General features: G+C 54.5%; 2 protein-coding genes across 3 annotated transcripts; one reads left to right on the forward strand and one right to left on the reverse strand.

Annotated features, from left to right (window-relative positions):
* The first annotated feature begins 268 nt into the window (after positions 1–268).
* BEST1 (bestrophin 1) lies at positions 269–13,336 on the forward strand. Of its 2 annotated transcripts, XM_043581378.1 has the most exons (11): positions 270–423; positions 1,449–1,621; positions 3,033–3,127; positions 3,602–3,835; positions 4,407–4,561; positions 4,920–4,997; positions 5,527–5,679; positions 7,262–7,342; positions 7,639–7,790; positions 10,242–10,886; positions 11,871–13,336. In XM_043581378.1, the coding sequence occupies exons 2-11, from the start codon at positions 1,470–1,472 to the stop codon at positions 11,887–11,889; spliced, it is 1,764 nt and encodes a 587-aa protein (XP_043437313.1). In that variant the 5' UTR covers positions 270–423; positions 1,449–1,469; the 3' UTR covers positions 11,890–13,336. The 2 variants fall into 2 exon arrangements, with proteins under 2 accessions (XP_043437314.1, XP_043437313.1); XM_043581379.1 differs by lacking the exon at positions 7,262–7,342 and having other exon boundaries at positions 269–423.
* Positions 12,347–15,269, reverse strand: FTH1 (ferritin heavy chain 1). The gene is made up of 4 exons (XM_043581380.1): positions 14,884–15,269; positions 13,198–13,344; positions 12,768–12,893; positions 12,347–12,673 (listed from the first exon to the last, which is right to left on the reverse strand). Exons 1-4 carry the CDS (start codon positions 14,995–14,997, stop codon positions 12,509–12,511), a joined length of 552 nt encoding a protein of 183 aa, XP_043437315.1. The 5' UTR covers positions 14,998–15,269; the 3' UTR covers positions 12,347–12,508.
* Between the last annotated feature and the right edge of the window lie 271 nt (positions 15,270–15,540).

Below are 15,540 nucleotides of genomic sequence, written 5' to 3' on the forward strand. Positions count from 1 at the left end.
TGAGGACCAGGGCCCCGGCCCCACTCCCCACAGCTCTCCCTGCAAGACCTCAGCCGTCAGAAACAGATCCTTCAGTCTCTGGATTTGAGGGGCCTGAGAAAATGGCGGGATTGGGCCCATGGTGGAAGGGAGTTGCCCCAAATTCTAGCCCTGGTCTCAGCCCCCACAGCCCCCAGGAAGGAATTAGAGGGGCCCTGGCCAGGCTGTGCCGGCTGCTAATGTGCAGATTATGAGGAGGGGCCAAAACAAGGGCTCCTTTGTGGAGGCCCTGGATTAGGCAGTCAAGTGACCGCCTAACACACGCATGGGCAGGGCTGGTCCTGAAGCGTGGGCAGGGTCACTGGCTGCAGGACCCCCAAGAGTCCCATCGGTCCAGTGGCCAGAAATGTCGTGGGATTCCCTGAGAGGACTGGAGCTCCTCCTGTGAGTAGCGGTTGGCCCAGGCAGGCGGGGCCGGGGCTTTGAAGTCCCCTGGGGTAGATGGCTGTCCTTGCAACAGTGTGGGTGATGCGGACACATGGGCTGCACGTGTGCGCGGGGGGGGGGGGGGCACCGGTGTGTGTGTGTGTGTGTGTGCAAAGTCTCTGAGGTGGCAATGAGTTTGGTGTGCACAAGGCACAAAGACAGCCACCCCAGCTGCATCAGAGCGAGTAGGGGGAGGGCAGGTGGCAGCCATTGCTTCGGGAAGTTTGTCCTGAGCACCTGCTATGAGAACACAGTGGGAGCTTCCATTCTAAGGCGGGAATAGGCAGACATCCAATTCAAGTATAACAAGAGAAATGCTATGGAGAAAAATCGATAAGATGAGGGGACAGAGAACCAGTGGCACTGGGAGGCTATCTCCAGGTAGAGTAGTTGGCGGCATCCTTTCTGAGCAGACGACCCGAAGTGGGAATGAGCCACACGGATTAGGAAGAGCATCCTCCAGGCACAAGGATTAGCAAGTGCAAAGGCCCTGGGGTCACTGATCAGTAAACATTATTTGAGCATCTCTACCAGCCAGACTCTGTTCTGGGCAGTGGGGACAGGGAAGTGGGCAAGACCGACGAGGCCCCTCACCAGTCTTGGTCCAAAGTGGCTGAGGGTGCTTGGGGAGATAGTGAACAAGATGGGCTGGGGGACCAAGCCCAATGTGTGGACTTGGCTATTGCTGTTGTCATTACCTCTGTCAGACAACTTAAGGGCACAGACCTATCTGTGTCTTCTCTGCCAAGGCTGTGGGCAGCTCTGGGCTCACTTCCCTGGCTTCCCATGTCCCACAGTCAAGAAGAGCCAAAAGGGCCTTTGAGGCCACCTCATCCCCCTCCCAGTGTCCAGACAGGAAAGCTGAGGCCCAGAGCAGGGAGGAGTCCTGGCTAAGATCACTCATGACGCCCAGACAAGCTCTGACCAAGACCCCTGCTCCTTGCCAGGCCCTCATCGGTGTCCCTCCCCTGTCTGTCTACTAGCGTGCCCCCCCGTGCTCAGTCATGACCGTCACCTACTCAAGCCAAGTGGCTAATGCCCGCTTAGGCTCCTTCTCCCGCCTGCTCCTGTGCTGGCGCGGCAGCATCTACAAGCTGATCTATGGCGAGTTCCTCATCTTCTTGCTCAGCTACTACATCATCCGTTTCATTTACAGGTGCAGGGGGACAGGCTGGGGTGGGGCCTGGGAGGGGCGCAGCTGGGGCTTGGAACAACTAGGGGGACGCTCTTACAGGACCAGAGTCCTATAAGGCTGACCTGAGCTCCTAGCCAAGCCCTGGGGGCTGGGGGCTGGGGGCTGGGGGCTGGGGGTTGGGAGGACATAAAAGGAGTCAGACTGGGAGGGCAGCTCACGGCAGGCCAGGAGTATCTTTCTCCCAACTCAGGGACAGGCCCGGGAACCCAGGCCTTACCTGGTCCCACTCAGCCAGCCTGTTTTCCTGAGTCCCACACAAGCTCAATCCCAGACCATACTTTTTCCCCCTCCAATAAACATGTTTATTTAAACAATAAAATATAGGACAGACACAATCACAGAATATACGAAAGCATTTTGAGTGGAAAACAGCACTTATGACCGAAATGGATTGAAGGGCTCTTACATAGGGAAAGTTCTTGGATTAGTAATTACAATGCCAATAACAAAGCACATTGATTTTCTTTGGTTGTTACTAGGCCATCAAGATCCTTTTTTAAGAAAAATTAGAGTTCATTTCTGAGAGTTTTAGGTTGATAGCAAAATTGAACGGAAGGTAGAGAGTTTCCATATTCTCCCTCGAACACACACAGCCTCCCCCACTATCAACGTCCCACGGCAAAGTGGCCTATGTGTTGTAATGGATGAACCCACACGGTCACATCATTGTCACCCAAAGTTCATAGTTTACACCAAGGTCCACGCTCGGTGTTGTGCATTCTGTGGGTTTGGACAGATGCGCAATGATATGTATTCACCATTTTAGTATCATACACAGTAGTTTCACTGCCCTAAAAGTCCTCTGGGCTCCACCTATTCAACCCCCTCCCCCATCCATATTTTTCTTAAAAATATTTTTTTAATGTTTATTTATTTTTGCGAGAGCATGCACACGCACACAAGGGGGGGGGGTGCAGAGAGAGAGAAGGAGACACAGAATCCGAAGCAGGCTCCAGGCTCTGAGCTGTCAGCACCGAGCCTGATGTGGGGCTCAAACCCACGGACTGTGAGATCATGACACGAACGGAAGTCAGCCGCCCAACCGACTGAGCCACCCAGGCGTCTCACACGCTTTTTAAACACCAAATGCTATTTGAACCTGCTTGGGATCCTTTAAAAGGGGGTCAGTGGTGCCTGAAACTAACTCCTGGCAAGACCTTCCTATAGCTCACAGAAAACCTCTTGAGGGGGCCTCTTCCAGCCATGGAGCAGAGGCCCCCTTGGGGTTTGGGGTTGCCAGAGAAGGACGGGTTGGGCCAGTGAAAGGGGCAGGGAAGGGTGGGGGAGCAAAGCGGCAGTCACATTCCTACCCTAGGCCTGGCTGGACGTGGTACCTGTCTCAGTCATGTCTACACATCCCCCTCCCCCCCAGGATGGCCCTCACGGAGGAACAGCAGGTGATGTTTGAGAAACTGACTCTGTATTGCGACAGCTACATCCAGCTCATCCCCATTTCCTTCGTGCTGGGTGAGCTCCCCCTTCTGAACGTGGGGGTCCCAGGGGCTGCTCCAGGCTCCAGACGGGGACACTACGAGGAACTAGCTGGTGAAGGCCACTGGAATGTCAGTGCCTCTTGGCAGTTCACAGAAATGGGGGGACTGCCCCCAGACGGAATGAAGTTAGACATTAGGAAGGACGTCCTGCTGTTGGCACTCAAGACCCCAGTTTCTGAGGGCAGCCCTGACAGGGTCCCTGGAGCCTGTGCGCAGGAGGGGAGGGGTCTGGCAGATTTCTGGGTTAAGCGGGGGGCCTCTGGGAGCGAGAGCTTGGGGCTCTTGCGCCTTTCTGCGGCGATGGTCTTCCCCTGCTGAGTGCCTTCCAGGAGGGTTGGGGCTGGGCCCCGCTCCCATCACAAAGATGGAGAAACCAGGCGTCGCCCTTGTTTGGCTCTGGCCGCAGCCTGGGCCCTCGCCTCGCCCCCCTCCCCCTTCTCCTGCCCAGGCTTCTACGTGACGCTGGTCGTGACCCGCTGGTGGAACCAGTACGAGAACCTGCCATGGCCCGATCGCCTTATGAACCTGGTGTCGGGCTTGGTGGAGGGCAAGGACGAGCAAGGCCGGCTGCTGCGGCGCACGCTCATCCGCTACGCCAACCTGGGCAACGTACTGATCCTGCGCAGCGTCAGCGCCGCAGTCTACAAGCGCTTTCCCAGTTCCCAGCATCTGGTGAAAGCAGGTGGGCGGGGCCGGCGGGGCTGGCGGGGCGGGGGCAGGGCCGGTGGGTGGAGCCAGAGGCCTGCCTGCTGATGATTGGGTGGGGATGGGGTCGACACCTGGATCGAATTGGGCGGGGCGGAGTCAGGTGCGCGAAGGTGGGTGGGGCGAGGCCCGGGGAACCACGCGAGGAGAGGGTTTTGAGATATGGCTAAGGGACCCTTGAGGGATGAGAGAAGAGTGGGGACTGAGGGCCCGGAGTGGGGCTTTGGGAATCGGCAAGAAAGTACCGGTCTGCCTGCCTCTGTCCTTCCCCGTCCAGCTCTGCGGGTTTTCAGTCTCTGACCTTCCCTGGCCCTTACCTGAGCTGGTCCTCATTAAGAAGACAGACACTTCTCGCGTGCTCAGGCCAGAACAGCACATAGTAGGCACTCAGTAATTATTTGTTGAAAGAGGATGGCAAAGAAGCTCAAAGGTCCCGATGAACTTGGCCCTAAATCCTGGGCTTCGGCAAGGCCTGGCCTGGCCACCCCTGCCAGCCCGTCCCTTCTGCAGGTTCCCCCACCCGCTGCCTTCTTAACTCCACCCCGCAGGCTTTATGACCCCCGCGGAACGCAAGCACTTAGAAAAGCTGAGCTTGCCGCACAACACGTTCTGGGTGCCCTGGGTGTGGTTTGCCAACCTGTCAATGAAGGCGTGGATCGGAGGTCGAATCCGGGACCCTGTCCTGCTCCAGAGCCTGTTGAACGTGAGCTTCCCGACACAGATGGGGCTGTTGCAGAGTGGGGACGGTTGTGCCCGAGGTTGCACAAAGTTTCGTACAAAGAGGAGGCTTGAGGGTCTTCCCAGAACCTGCCTTGAGATTGTAGGATTTTGTCCAACAGCATTCCACAACCCACCGTGGCCCCTAGCCCCCAGTTCCCTTCCCACTTCCTGTCTAGAGTGAGCCTCGGAGATCCTGGTTCCTTTTTGATAGATGAGGAGGCTGAGGCACAGAGAGGTTAAGGGAGCCGCCCATGACCACACAGCCAGGGCTGGACCATGAGGGCTTGAGCTTGGGAGAGCACACGGTGGTCAGAACCCCAACCCTCCCTCCTGCTCCCCAGGAGATGAACGTCTTGCGTACTCAGTGTGGACTCCTGTTTGCCTATGACTGGATCAGTATCCCACTGGTGTACACACAGGTGAGGACTAGGCCAGGGAAGCTGCCCATTTGGGAAACGAGGTGGGGGGTGCTGGTAGGACTTGGGGAAACAGCCTGTCATAGGAAGGGCTCACTTAGGGGCTACGAGGCTCCCCTGGAAGTTAGATCTGGACTTTGCGGGTCCTCGCCAGTGCCAAGTTGGAAGAGTCCGGGCTCCTGCCTGGTTCAGCCCAGCAGAGGCAGTATGATCATCCCTACTTTATTTTATTTTATTTTTTATTTTTTTATTTATCTATTTTTTTAATAGGAAATTTATGGTCAGATTGGTTTCCATACAACGCCCAGCGCTCATCCCAACAGGTGCCCTCCTCAGTACCCATCACCCACCCTCCCCTCCCTCCCACCCCCCATCGACCCTCAGTTTGTCATCCCTGTTTTAGAGATCACAGAGACCCAGAGTCACTGGACTGCACAAGTCAGAGCAAGGTCTCGTTCTCCCAGCCTAGGGAGCTTCCTGACTTCAGGGCCTCCCCCAGCTCATTTCTGCTGCCACCTCCCTTTCCTCCCAGGTGGTGACCGTGGCGGTTTACAGCTTCTTCCTGGCTTGCTTGATCGGGCGGCAGTTTCTGAACCCGGCCAAGGCCTATCCTGGCCACGAGCTGGACCTCGTTGTGCCCGTTTTCACGTTCCTGCAGTTCTTTTTCTATGCTGGCTGGCTGAAGGTGAGATTCTCTGCCTCACAAGACCGGGTGAGGTCACGGCCAGGAGGTCCATGCTCAGCCAGGAAAGGAGAGTCTCAAATGTGGAAAGTGGGCTGCTGGGCCCCGCCCACCACCCTCTGGTCTCCTCCTTCCCCGTGTCTTAACATAGGAAGAAACTGAGACCCAGAGAAGAGCAGGACCCGCCAGAGGCCTGTGTCTGATCCCAGCGCTTCACCCGAGGCCTAGGGCATAGCCGGCAGGAAAGAGACAGGGAAAGCCCAGTTGTCAAACCATTAGATGTCCCCTCAAGAGAACGTTCTCCAAACATCTGTCCGGAACACAAGGGAAATGTATGGACTAAGAGGGCAGTAGCTGACCCCACTGGCGAGGCAACTCCTCACCGTCCCCAGTGATGAGGCTCTGGTCCCAAATTTGTCCCCTCTGCTCAGTAAAGCAAAAGCCCTGATGTTAACTACCCTAGCCCCCATCCTTTCAAGGCAGATTAGCACCACCTCTCCTTACTCAAGAAATCTATCCAGGGCGGGAGGGAGAAGGTGTCTCATCCCCACCCCAAGTGGCTTTTCCAGGTTTTCCTCCCACTACACCTCGAGCTGTCCCTAACCAGGAGTTCTGAACAGCACCATTTCCTCTCCATCTCTTTATCTTTCCTCTGTTTTTTTTTTTTTTTTTAATTTTTTAACATTTATTTTTGAGAGACAGAGCAAGACAGAGCATGAGTGGGGGAGGGGCAGAGAGAGGCAGGGGCACAGAATGCAAAGCAGGCTCCAGACTCCGAGCTGTCAGCACAGAGCCCAACGCGGGGCTCGAACCCACGGACCGCGGGATCATGACCTGAGTCAGACACTCAACCGACTGAGCCACCCAGGTGCCCCAGATCTTTCCTTCATTTCTCACCCACCCTCTGTCTCTTCCTTTTTTCCTTTATTTTTTGGTAGCGGTGGTGATGGCACGTTGCCTCCTCCCTCCCTCCTGTGCATGGTTTGCGCGCGCGCGCGCACACACACACTCACACACACACACACACACACACACACACACAGCTATTCCTTCCCCATCCACACCCTCAGCCCCTCAGTCATCTTCGCTTCAAACCAGATCACACCCATTTTTCTGGTTGAAATTCCCCAGCGGCTTACGGGCTGTCCCTTGAACCCTTAGTGCAGCTCACCCCTACTGCGGGGCTTTGTCAGGGGACTTCACAGGTTAGTGCCAGGATTCATCCTGCCTGGGCCACCCGTTATTTGATCACAGCCTCAAGGTCTCTGTTGCGTTGAAAATAATGAATAAATGAGTGTTTGAAGACTGGAATGAGTAAATGAACGAACGCACAGAATTCTGGAACTCCGGGGAGCATATAGGTTTGGGAGGTACCAGTGATGACTGGTACTGAGTGACACAATGAAGGACAGCTCTTCCCTGAAGAGCTTCCCTAAAGGGAAGGACATACTGGCTCTGGAGATGGTGGTTAGGGAGGCCAGGCATCGAGGGGGGCGTGGAACTAGAAGGAACTGAAAGTTTAAGGCCAGGGAGCAGGCTGCAGGGAATCTACCTGAGGATTTCCAGAGCCTCACCTCTCCCCAAGGTGGCAGAGCAGCTCATCAACCCATTTGGAGAGGATGATGATGACTTTGAGACCAACTGGATTGTCGACAGGAGCCTGCAGGTATTTGGGGAGAGGGGGCGCCTATCCTGTGGTCCTTCCCTGAAAAGGCCAGGGAGGGGACCCACAGGTCTGCAGGAAGGCCTCACCGTGAACTGCCCCCTCCCAGCCAACCATTCATTCACAGGATTCTCACCCCAACTTCCGAGGCTGAAGATGGGCATCAGTCTCTCCATTTCACAAGTAGGGAAACTGAGGCCCAGAGAGAGGGAAGTGACCTCTCCAAGTCATCTAGCAAATTCAAGGTCCTGCTTGGGCTGACCTTTCTGCTGGATTTTCCTTCTGTGCCTGGCAACCAGGTGTCCCTGTTGGCTGTGGACGAGATGCACCAGGACCTGCCCCCAATGGAGCGGGATATGTACTGGAATGATCCAGAACCACAACCCCCCTATACAGCTGCTTCCGCCCAGTATCGTCGACCCTCCTTTTTAGGCTCTACCTTCAACATCAGGTGAGCAGTGCCCGGGACCACTTTGGTGAGTCGAAAAGCCCAAGTGCAAGGGCCTGCCTGAAAACTTAGAATAGCGCTGGTTAATACATACCGGATGTGTGCTAAGTGCTGGGAATTCTGCTAAGCTCTTTGTATAAACTCTCTTTTTCCTCCCAATGGTTTGGTACCTCCAGTTTTCAGGTGATTAAGCCCAAGTTCAGAGAGGTTAAGTGGGTTGTCCAGCCCAAGGTCACATAGTTAGCAAGTGATACACGTGGACCAGGTGTGTCTGCTTCTATCTCCACATCCTTACCTTGTACTGTTTAGTAATTCCTAAAGCTGTAAGGGATTTGAGGTACAGCCAGTCTAAGCCCCCCACGTCCAGAGCTGGAAACAGGTCCTGAGAAGAGAAGGCACTTACTCAAGGGCAGTCAGTGGTCAGTGATGCGGTTGGGATGTCAGAGCCTGGTTCTCAGCTCTGGTCCGGAACTACGTTTCCTGATAAGCCAGGGTGTTTGGACGGGGAGTGAAAGCGGGGAGGGGGAGGAAGTGAGGGGAAGGACGGCAAGCATGTCCCCAGCAAGACGCTGGGTCATCACAGGTAACTTCTGGGCAGGCTCCGTGCTACAGAGCCCAGGCCTCAGGTCACCCACCGCAGCCAGCCAGACTCCCCTGCACATGGGTCCTGTTTCCCTGATTCCGTCCGAATCCCTTCTAAGCTGCAGCAGGGTCACAGTGGGCTGAAGGGCCATCCCAGACAGCCCTCTCTCCCCAGTATGAGAGTGGGGAGGACTTTATAGAGTCATCTGCATGTCAGGATCCAAACCATCAAGATTTTCTTCCACAGTATTAAGCATTGTTGTCTTTTTTTTTCTTTGAGAGGCTTTTTAAAGTTTATTTATTTTTGAGAGAGAGAGAAAGAGTAAGCACAAGCGATACAGGGGCAGAGAGAGAGAGAGAGAGAGAGAGAGAGAGAGAGAGAGAATCCCAAGCAGGCTCTGCACAGATGGTGGGCCCCTGATGCGGGGCTCAAATTCACAAACCATGAGATCATGACCTGAGATGAAGTCGGGTGCTTAACCAGCTGAGCCACCCAGGTGCCCCAGCACTATTGTCTTTTAAAAACCATATATCTGGGGGCGCCTGGGTGGCTCAGTCGGTTGGGCAGCCGACTTCGGCTCAGGTCATGATCTCGCGGTCCGTGAGTTCGAGCCCCGCGTCGGGCTCTGTGCTGACAGCTCAGAGCCTGGAGCCCGTTTCAGATTCTGTGTCTCCCTCTCTCTGACCCTCCCCCGTTCATGCTCTGTCTCAAAAATAAATAAACGTTAAAAAAAAATTAAAAAAAAAAACCATATATCTGGGGCGTCTGGGTGGCTCAGTCAGTTAAGCATCTGACTTCAGTTCAGGTCATGATCTCACGGTTTGCAAGTTTGAGCCCCGCGTCGGGCTCTGTGCTGACAGCTCAGAGCCTTGGAGCCTGCTTCGGATTCTGTGTCTCCCTCTCTCTCTCTGCCCCTCCCCTGCTCGTGCTCTCTCAAAAATAAATGTTAATAAAGAAATAAATTAATTAATTATTAACATAAAAATAAAAACCAAATATCCTCTTTAGCCATAATTAGAATTAGCGAGAGTCTCTAGTAGGTGTGAGGAAGGTTTGAAAAAGTGATCACACGAAGGCTGGAGGCTTGCTCGGGTCAGAAACATTTCTGGAAGTTGCTTTTGAATTCCATGTGGTCTGTACTCTGGCAGCTGAAGGTTGGGTGGAGGACAGAGAATAGTAATACATAGACCTTGTCTGCAAGGAACACACAATTCAGTGAGGGGACTCAAACCCAAGGCCCAAACTCTGGATACAAGGTACAAAGTACCAGGTGCCTGGGGGAGACGGAACATAGAACAAGAGACCACCTTTGGCCTGGGAGGTGGCCTCCAGCTGGACCCGGAGCTGGGCCTTGAAGCGTGGGGAGAATGTGGACACGAGCGAGGGCAGGCCACACTCTGGGATAGGCGGGCTCTTTCCTGCAGAGCAAAGGCCTTGGGCTTCCAGAAAGCCAGACTTCTTTGTGGATATGCTGCTCCGCAGTTACAACCGCGAACCCCCAGCCTGCCCAGAGTCACTCCTGGGCCTCATGTGACTGACCAGACCTGGGGAGCAGTATTCTGCTCGCCTGGAGTGAGGGATGCTCACGAGAAGACGGAGATGAAGACAGAGCCCTTAAGTGCCAGGCTGGGGGGGGGCAAGGAGGGGTTAGTCAACACGGGCAAGAGGGAGGCACACAACAGTGAGGGGAGCTGGGCCTGGAAGGATTCACAGGGCAGTAGAGGATGGGTCGGGAGAGAGGTGAGTCCAGGCATAGTGAGAAACACTGTGTGTCTTTGGCTTTGGGCCATAGAGAGGGAAAAGAGGGGGTGAAGGAGAAGTCAAGTCAGGCTTTGGTCCTTGTCCACTGCTCAACCGAGTCTCCTTTACAGTCTGCATAAGGAAGACATGGGGTTTCAGGCAAATCCAGAAGAGGAGGAGGACCCTCAAACTGGCATCATTGGCCGCTTCCTAGGGCTACAGTCCCACGACCACCATCCCCCCAGGACGAACTCAAAGACCAAACTACTGCGACCCAAGAAAGAAGGCCTTCTCCAAGAGGGCCAGCCCAAGAAACTCGGGAGTGCCAGACAGCACTCTAGGACCCAGGAAGGCGGCAAGCCTTGGAAGATTGAGGAGGAGGATGATGCTTTCGAGACTGCTGCACTATACGGGAGGTCAGGCTACCACAGTGCCCCCCAGACACCCCTCAGCCACACCCCTATGGTCTTCCCACCTGGGAAGTCAGCACCCTCAGGCCTTCGCAGAGTCTCAGGCACAGACAGCGCTGTCAAAGACCAGAGCCTACAGCCTGTGACTCCTGACAGAGAGAACAGTTTTGAACTGCTCTCAGATGGCGTCGGGTCCTCAACGGAGAACCCACAATTGGGTCACATGAAGAAGAAAACCGTTGAGTTTAACCTGACCGACATGTCGGAGACCTCGGAACATCTCAGAGAATCACATTTGGACCAGTCAAGCAACATAGAGATAATACTCAGAAGTCACGGAGATCCCTACTGGGCCTTGGAAGACAGGTCTGTTCTCTACCTTAACCAGGTCACTTCACCTCCCGCCCTCCCCACACTCCCACCCACATGGGGGGAAGCCCCACCAGCTTCCCTTGCTGTGAGCCTACCCTTCCTTCCGCCATTTTTCCTACGGTTCCCTCACTGCCAGAGCATGCTGGACTCCCACCTTGCATTGCCTTGGGGCACACACCTGGCCACCTCAGCAAGGGCCCTAGTTAAGTGCTGAGGGCTTTTGCTCATTTCACCCAAGAGGCTGATACCACCAGGAAGAGTCCCACCAGGCCAGGCTTAGGTGGGCATGTTATCCCTGGAGCTCACTTTTGGAGGAGCAGACCCAAAACCATGAGGCAGAGCTAGGGACTCTAGGCGGTAACCTAAGAACTCCACTCACTACCCAGCCTCAGCTGGGTGACCGCATATGAACACTCCCCCACAACCCTTCAGTGATCCTGGAAAGTATTACACCCCTGGGAACTGGTAGGTGGTCAAGGTGAGGGTGGCCAGGTCCCTTGGGGTATCTTACTGCTTTGGGGAACTCATCAGGACTTCTGAACTTCTACGTGCTCTTCATGCTGCCTCGGGGGTCCATCCAAAGCTGTCAAAACCCCAGCAGGTGTTTCCCTACATTCAGGATTTCACCCATTAGACCCACCCTACCCCACCCCCAATCATGATGTGGGAAGCGGAACTTCCTATTTCTAGATTCTCAAGCAGTAACTTCTGGGTCAGAATGCACACTTTGTGATTAAAAGCCTGAAAAGGGCTACCATCCGTTTTGTTTCTAGCCAGACAGAAACTTACGAATCACCGTGGCTTGTTTGGGAAAGGACATTAATGTAGTTGTTAGCAAGGAGATGGTTCTGTGGTCTCCTGACCCTACTCACTGACGTTGTGTAGTTCAGATGTCCCAACCTTTGCCACACTACGCAACTAGTTTTAACAACGAAGTGGAGGTCTTCCGTACTCATGACTTTCTTCAATTTTCTCTAGGGATGAAGCACACTCTTAGCCTGTTTCCCCGAGAGGGACACTTCACCGGCCTGGTCCTACCTGCATGTACACCAGCGGGACACTGATCCAGTCGTAGCCATATAGCTGTCCACACTGAAGCATACGTTCGTATGACAGCCTGAATTAAATGGTTAGCTTAATGGGTAACAAAATCAGTAGTTTCAGGACTACTTAAGCCTCTAAGTGCCTTTTGTACATAAAAATTGTGAAAGCTAGACCGAATCACCGGAAAACATGTAATTCAAAACATCAAATTCAGCATCCGGAGTCCTTACGTCCTGTCTGAATTCCACACCCCCAACCGTGACATCTTTCCCAAACTAAAGAGTTTAGTAAATACAAATCCTCCTAGGCATTTCATTTGGTTACCGTGGTTGAACTGCAGCACTCACAGATTTTGCACAGAGGACCTAGATCCAATTCTAGCCCATCTCAACGACTCAAAAGACAACAGCTGGGTACCAAATTACTTTATTTGAAGGAATGGTACAAATGAAAGAAGTTAAGTAGATGTTTTGGTACAACTTCTAGAAAAGGGAAAGGTAACCCCAACACGCATGCACTGCCTCGGTGACCAGGGAAGTCACCCGTGTGGCGATGGGAAGACAGCCTAAGGCTTAGCTCTCATTATCACTGTTTCCCAAGGTGTGCTTGTCAAAGAGATACTCTGCCATGCCAGATTCGGGAGCCCCCATCTTGCGCAGGTTGGTTACGTGGTCACCCAGTTCTTTGATGGACTTCACCTGCTCATTCAGATAATGCGTCTCAATGAAGTCACACAACTAGAAAACAGAAATGGGGAAGAACGTTATTGGTAAGCTTTGCCAGGAGAGGCAGACGGTTCCCTCCATGGGCTCCCCGGCTCTCAGTACTCACATGGGGGTCGTTTTTGTCAGTGGCCAGTTTGTGCAGTTCCAGTAGTGACTGATTCACACTCTTTTCCAAGTGTAACGCACACTCCATCGCATTCAGCCCGTTCTCCCAATCGTCACGGTCTGGTTTCTGAACGAGAGGAGGTCAGGTCAACGCACCTGCAGCCTCTACCAGCCCACAAGTCAGCAAGCACCTCAAACGTGCGCTTCACAAGGGACATCCAAGTTTCTCCTGCAACAGCTTCCAACTTAACACCCTCGCCCACTACTCTTTGCTGCCTTTAGCTTAGACGGTTAAGCCTAAAAAGAGCACAAAATCCCGAAGCTGCCTCGTTTTACCAGGGCAACTGCTAGCTTCCGAGTGATTCCTGACACCCGAGGACTGCTAGGTAGCTTACTTAGGAGGCACGGCACCTCTAGGATCTTTCGTTCACCTTGATATCCTGAAGGAAGATTCGGCCACCTCGCTGGTTCTGCAGCTTCATCAGCTTCTCAGCATGTTCCCTCTCCTCATGAGATTGGTGAAGAAAATATTTGGCAAAGTTCTTCAAAGCCACATCATCACGGTCAAAATAGTAAGACTGAAAGGGGAACATCAATGTTAGGCTAAGGAGTCCCAAGAAAGGCACTCTGCTGGCCTAAGTCTGTCTTTCTCAAAGCGCAGCAAGAAAGGGATCTGTGCTGAAGGAGACTGGGGGCAGGTTGTGTTCCTGGAATGAACACAACAGTAATTATTGTGTCTTTATTTGGTCCTTGAAATTGAAAGTTCACTACAAGGAACCTTTAGAATATCATGGAATTGCCCCCAGCACGGAATTTCTTAAGGCTCTGTATTAGTGCAAAGTTCTTCCGCCCAATGTCCAATTTGATTGGAGAGGGTGTGGGAGTATTTACCCTGTACAAATAGTGCCTTCTCTCTCTACTCCCTGGTTAACCCCTGTCAGAACATGAACTTGCCAGCTTACAGCAGCCTGTAAAATTTCTAAATTTAACAAATTTCTAAAGTTAACCCATTAGGGATGGTGAGCTGTGGGCAATGCTAATGTATACAAATACATTGCCAGCAGAAAGCAAAAAAAAAAAAAAAAAAAAAAAAAAAAAAGCAAAACAAAAACCCTGAATACAAATATGTTGCCAGCAGAAAACAAAACAAAAACAAAAAAAACCCCGATGCAGTTTTAGACACTTGCTGTATTCAGGTATTCCTCAAATGGCACGGCAGTCATGGAAATCCAGGCCTGTTTTCAAATGCATCTGGAACATGTCTATTCTTGGATAATTTGCACAATCATAAGACAATTCTAAGTAAAACTCCCACCACCTCGCCTCAAAACCAGGATTTTGGAAAACGGAGCCCACCGATTGGCGCATGGAAAAATTCTTTGCCCAGTTACTGGTGGTGTACTTTATCCGAAAACCACGGGTTCAGTTAGAGGGCCACAACTCTCAGGCACCAAAAAGATAAGGAATTAAGTATCCAGGCAAAAGGACGGATGACTAAGACAACTGTGTCCTCGCAAGGGGAGATTTCCGCGCTTCGATTCAAGTGGGACCCAGAGATAAGCACAACAGAGGGGTGGCGACGGCTGCTCCAGAGTGGTCAGCCTACAGGAGATAAGCCACTTAGCACCAGACCACCCCCGCCCCTCCCGGCCGTTGCTATCCGACACCATTACCCAGCAGGCTCAGCCATACCCGAAGGTGGGGGGGGCGGTGGGGGTGGGGAGAGGATGGGGGCTGGACCACTTCGCCTGTTACCCAAGCCAAAGGACGACCTCAGGATCACGTGATCGACGCAGGGGAAGGGATGGAAAGGCCAAAACCACCTTCCTCGCTGCAGGATCGTACTGGTCGCAACCGTGGCCGACGCCAGGGTTTCAGCAAACCAGGCTCTCTTCAAATATAGAGGGGGTGCGCGGAGGCGGCCCTGCCAGGGGACACTCGGAAAGGGCGAACTCGCCAGAAGGTCTGCGCAAGTCCCGGGAGACCTCGAGCAACGTCCATTTTCTTGCAGGGCGCGCGCGGAGGCGGGAGAGGCCGCCCGTTAGCCACACCCCCGCCCCGCCCCGCCCCGCCCCGCCCCGCCGCCCGCGACCCGGAGAAGCCGCGCCCGCGCTCACCATGGACAGGTAGACGTAGGAGGCGTAGAGCTCCAGGTTGATCTGGCGGTTGATGGCGGCCTCCGAGTCCTGGTGGTAGTTCTGGCGCACCTGCGAGGGGGACGCGGTCGTCATGGCGGCGGCTGAGGAGAGGCGGCGGCGGCGGGCGGTGGCGGCGCTGGAGCGGCGGCGGGAGCCTTGGGGCGGTCCGAGGGCGCTGTGAGGAGATGGCGGAGGGCTGGCTCTGGGCGGCCGGCCGGAGGGGGGTGGTCGAGCGCCGGGTTCCGTCCAAGCACTGTTGAAGCAGGAAACCGCGGCGACTCTCAGCAGACTGTGGCGCAGATGGCCGCGGCCCCGCACTTATAGCGGGATCGGGCGTCAGGCCCGCTCGGGCCAATCAAGCCGCCCGCCCGCCGGGGCAGGCCCCGCCTCTTCCGGTGGGCGCGCGGCCCCGCCCCTGGGGCCCTGGGGGAGGGCGGCGCCGCCGGGGGAGGCCGCGCGTGTCCCGCCGCGCGTGGGGCCGGAGGCGTCCTTGCGCTGGGCCGCGCCTTTGGTGCAATTGTGGGGAAGACGTGCGGAAGGGCAGGAAGCCCAGCTCGGAGCCCGGGGCCCAGGGCGTCCCGGGTCCCGGAGCCGACGGAAAGCGCCCCTGGCTCCCGGGGCGTCGGGGCGATTCCT

Source organism: Prionailurus bengalensis, chromosome D1 (genome assembly GCF_016509475.1).
Source record: "Prionailurus bengalensis isolate Pbe53 chromosome D1, Fcat_Pben_1.1_paternal_pri, whole genome shotgun sequence".
NCBI lineage: Eukaryota > Metazoa > Chordata > Mammalia > Carnivora > Felidae > Prionailurus > Prionailurus bengalensis.

Excerpts from the sequence above, each read along its gene's own strand:
- BEST1 (XM_043581378.1), top strand. The coding sequence starts at position 1,470 with ATGACCGTCACCTACTCAAGCCAAGTGGCTAATGCCCGCTTAGGCTCC. Across the intron at positions 3,128-3,601 it reads CCCCATTTCCTTCGTGCTGG|GCTTCTACGTGACGCTGGTC; the intron begins GTGAGCTCCCCC and ends TCTCCTGCCCAG. Across the intron at positions 7,343-7,638 it reads TTGTCGACAGGAGCCTGCAG|GTGTCCCTGTTGGCTGTGGA; the intron begins GTATTTGGGGAG and ends CCTGGCAACCAG.
- FTH1 (XM_043581380.1), bottom strand. The coding sequence starts at position 14,997 with ATGACGACCGCGTCCCCCTCGCAGGTGCGCCAGAACTACCACCAGGAC. Across the intron at positions 12,894-13,197 it reads TCTTCCTTCAGGATATCAAG|AAACCAGACCGTGACGATTG; the intron begins GTGAACGAAAGA and ends CCTCTCGTTCAG. Across the intron at positions 12,674-12,767 it reads CTGACAAAAACGACCCCCAT|TTGTGTGACTTCATTGAGAC; the intron begins GTGAGTACTGAG and ends TCTGTTTTCTAG.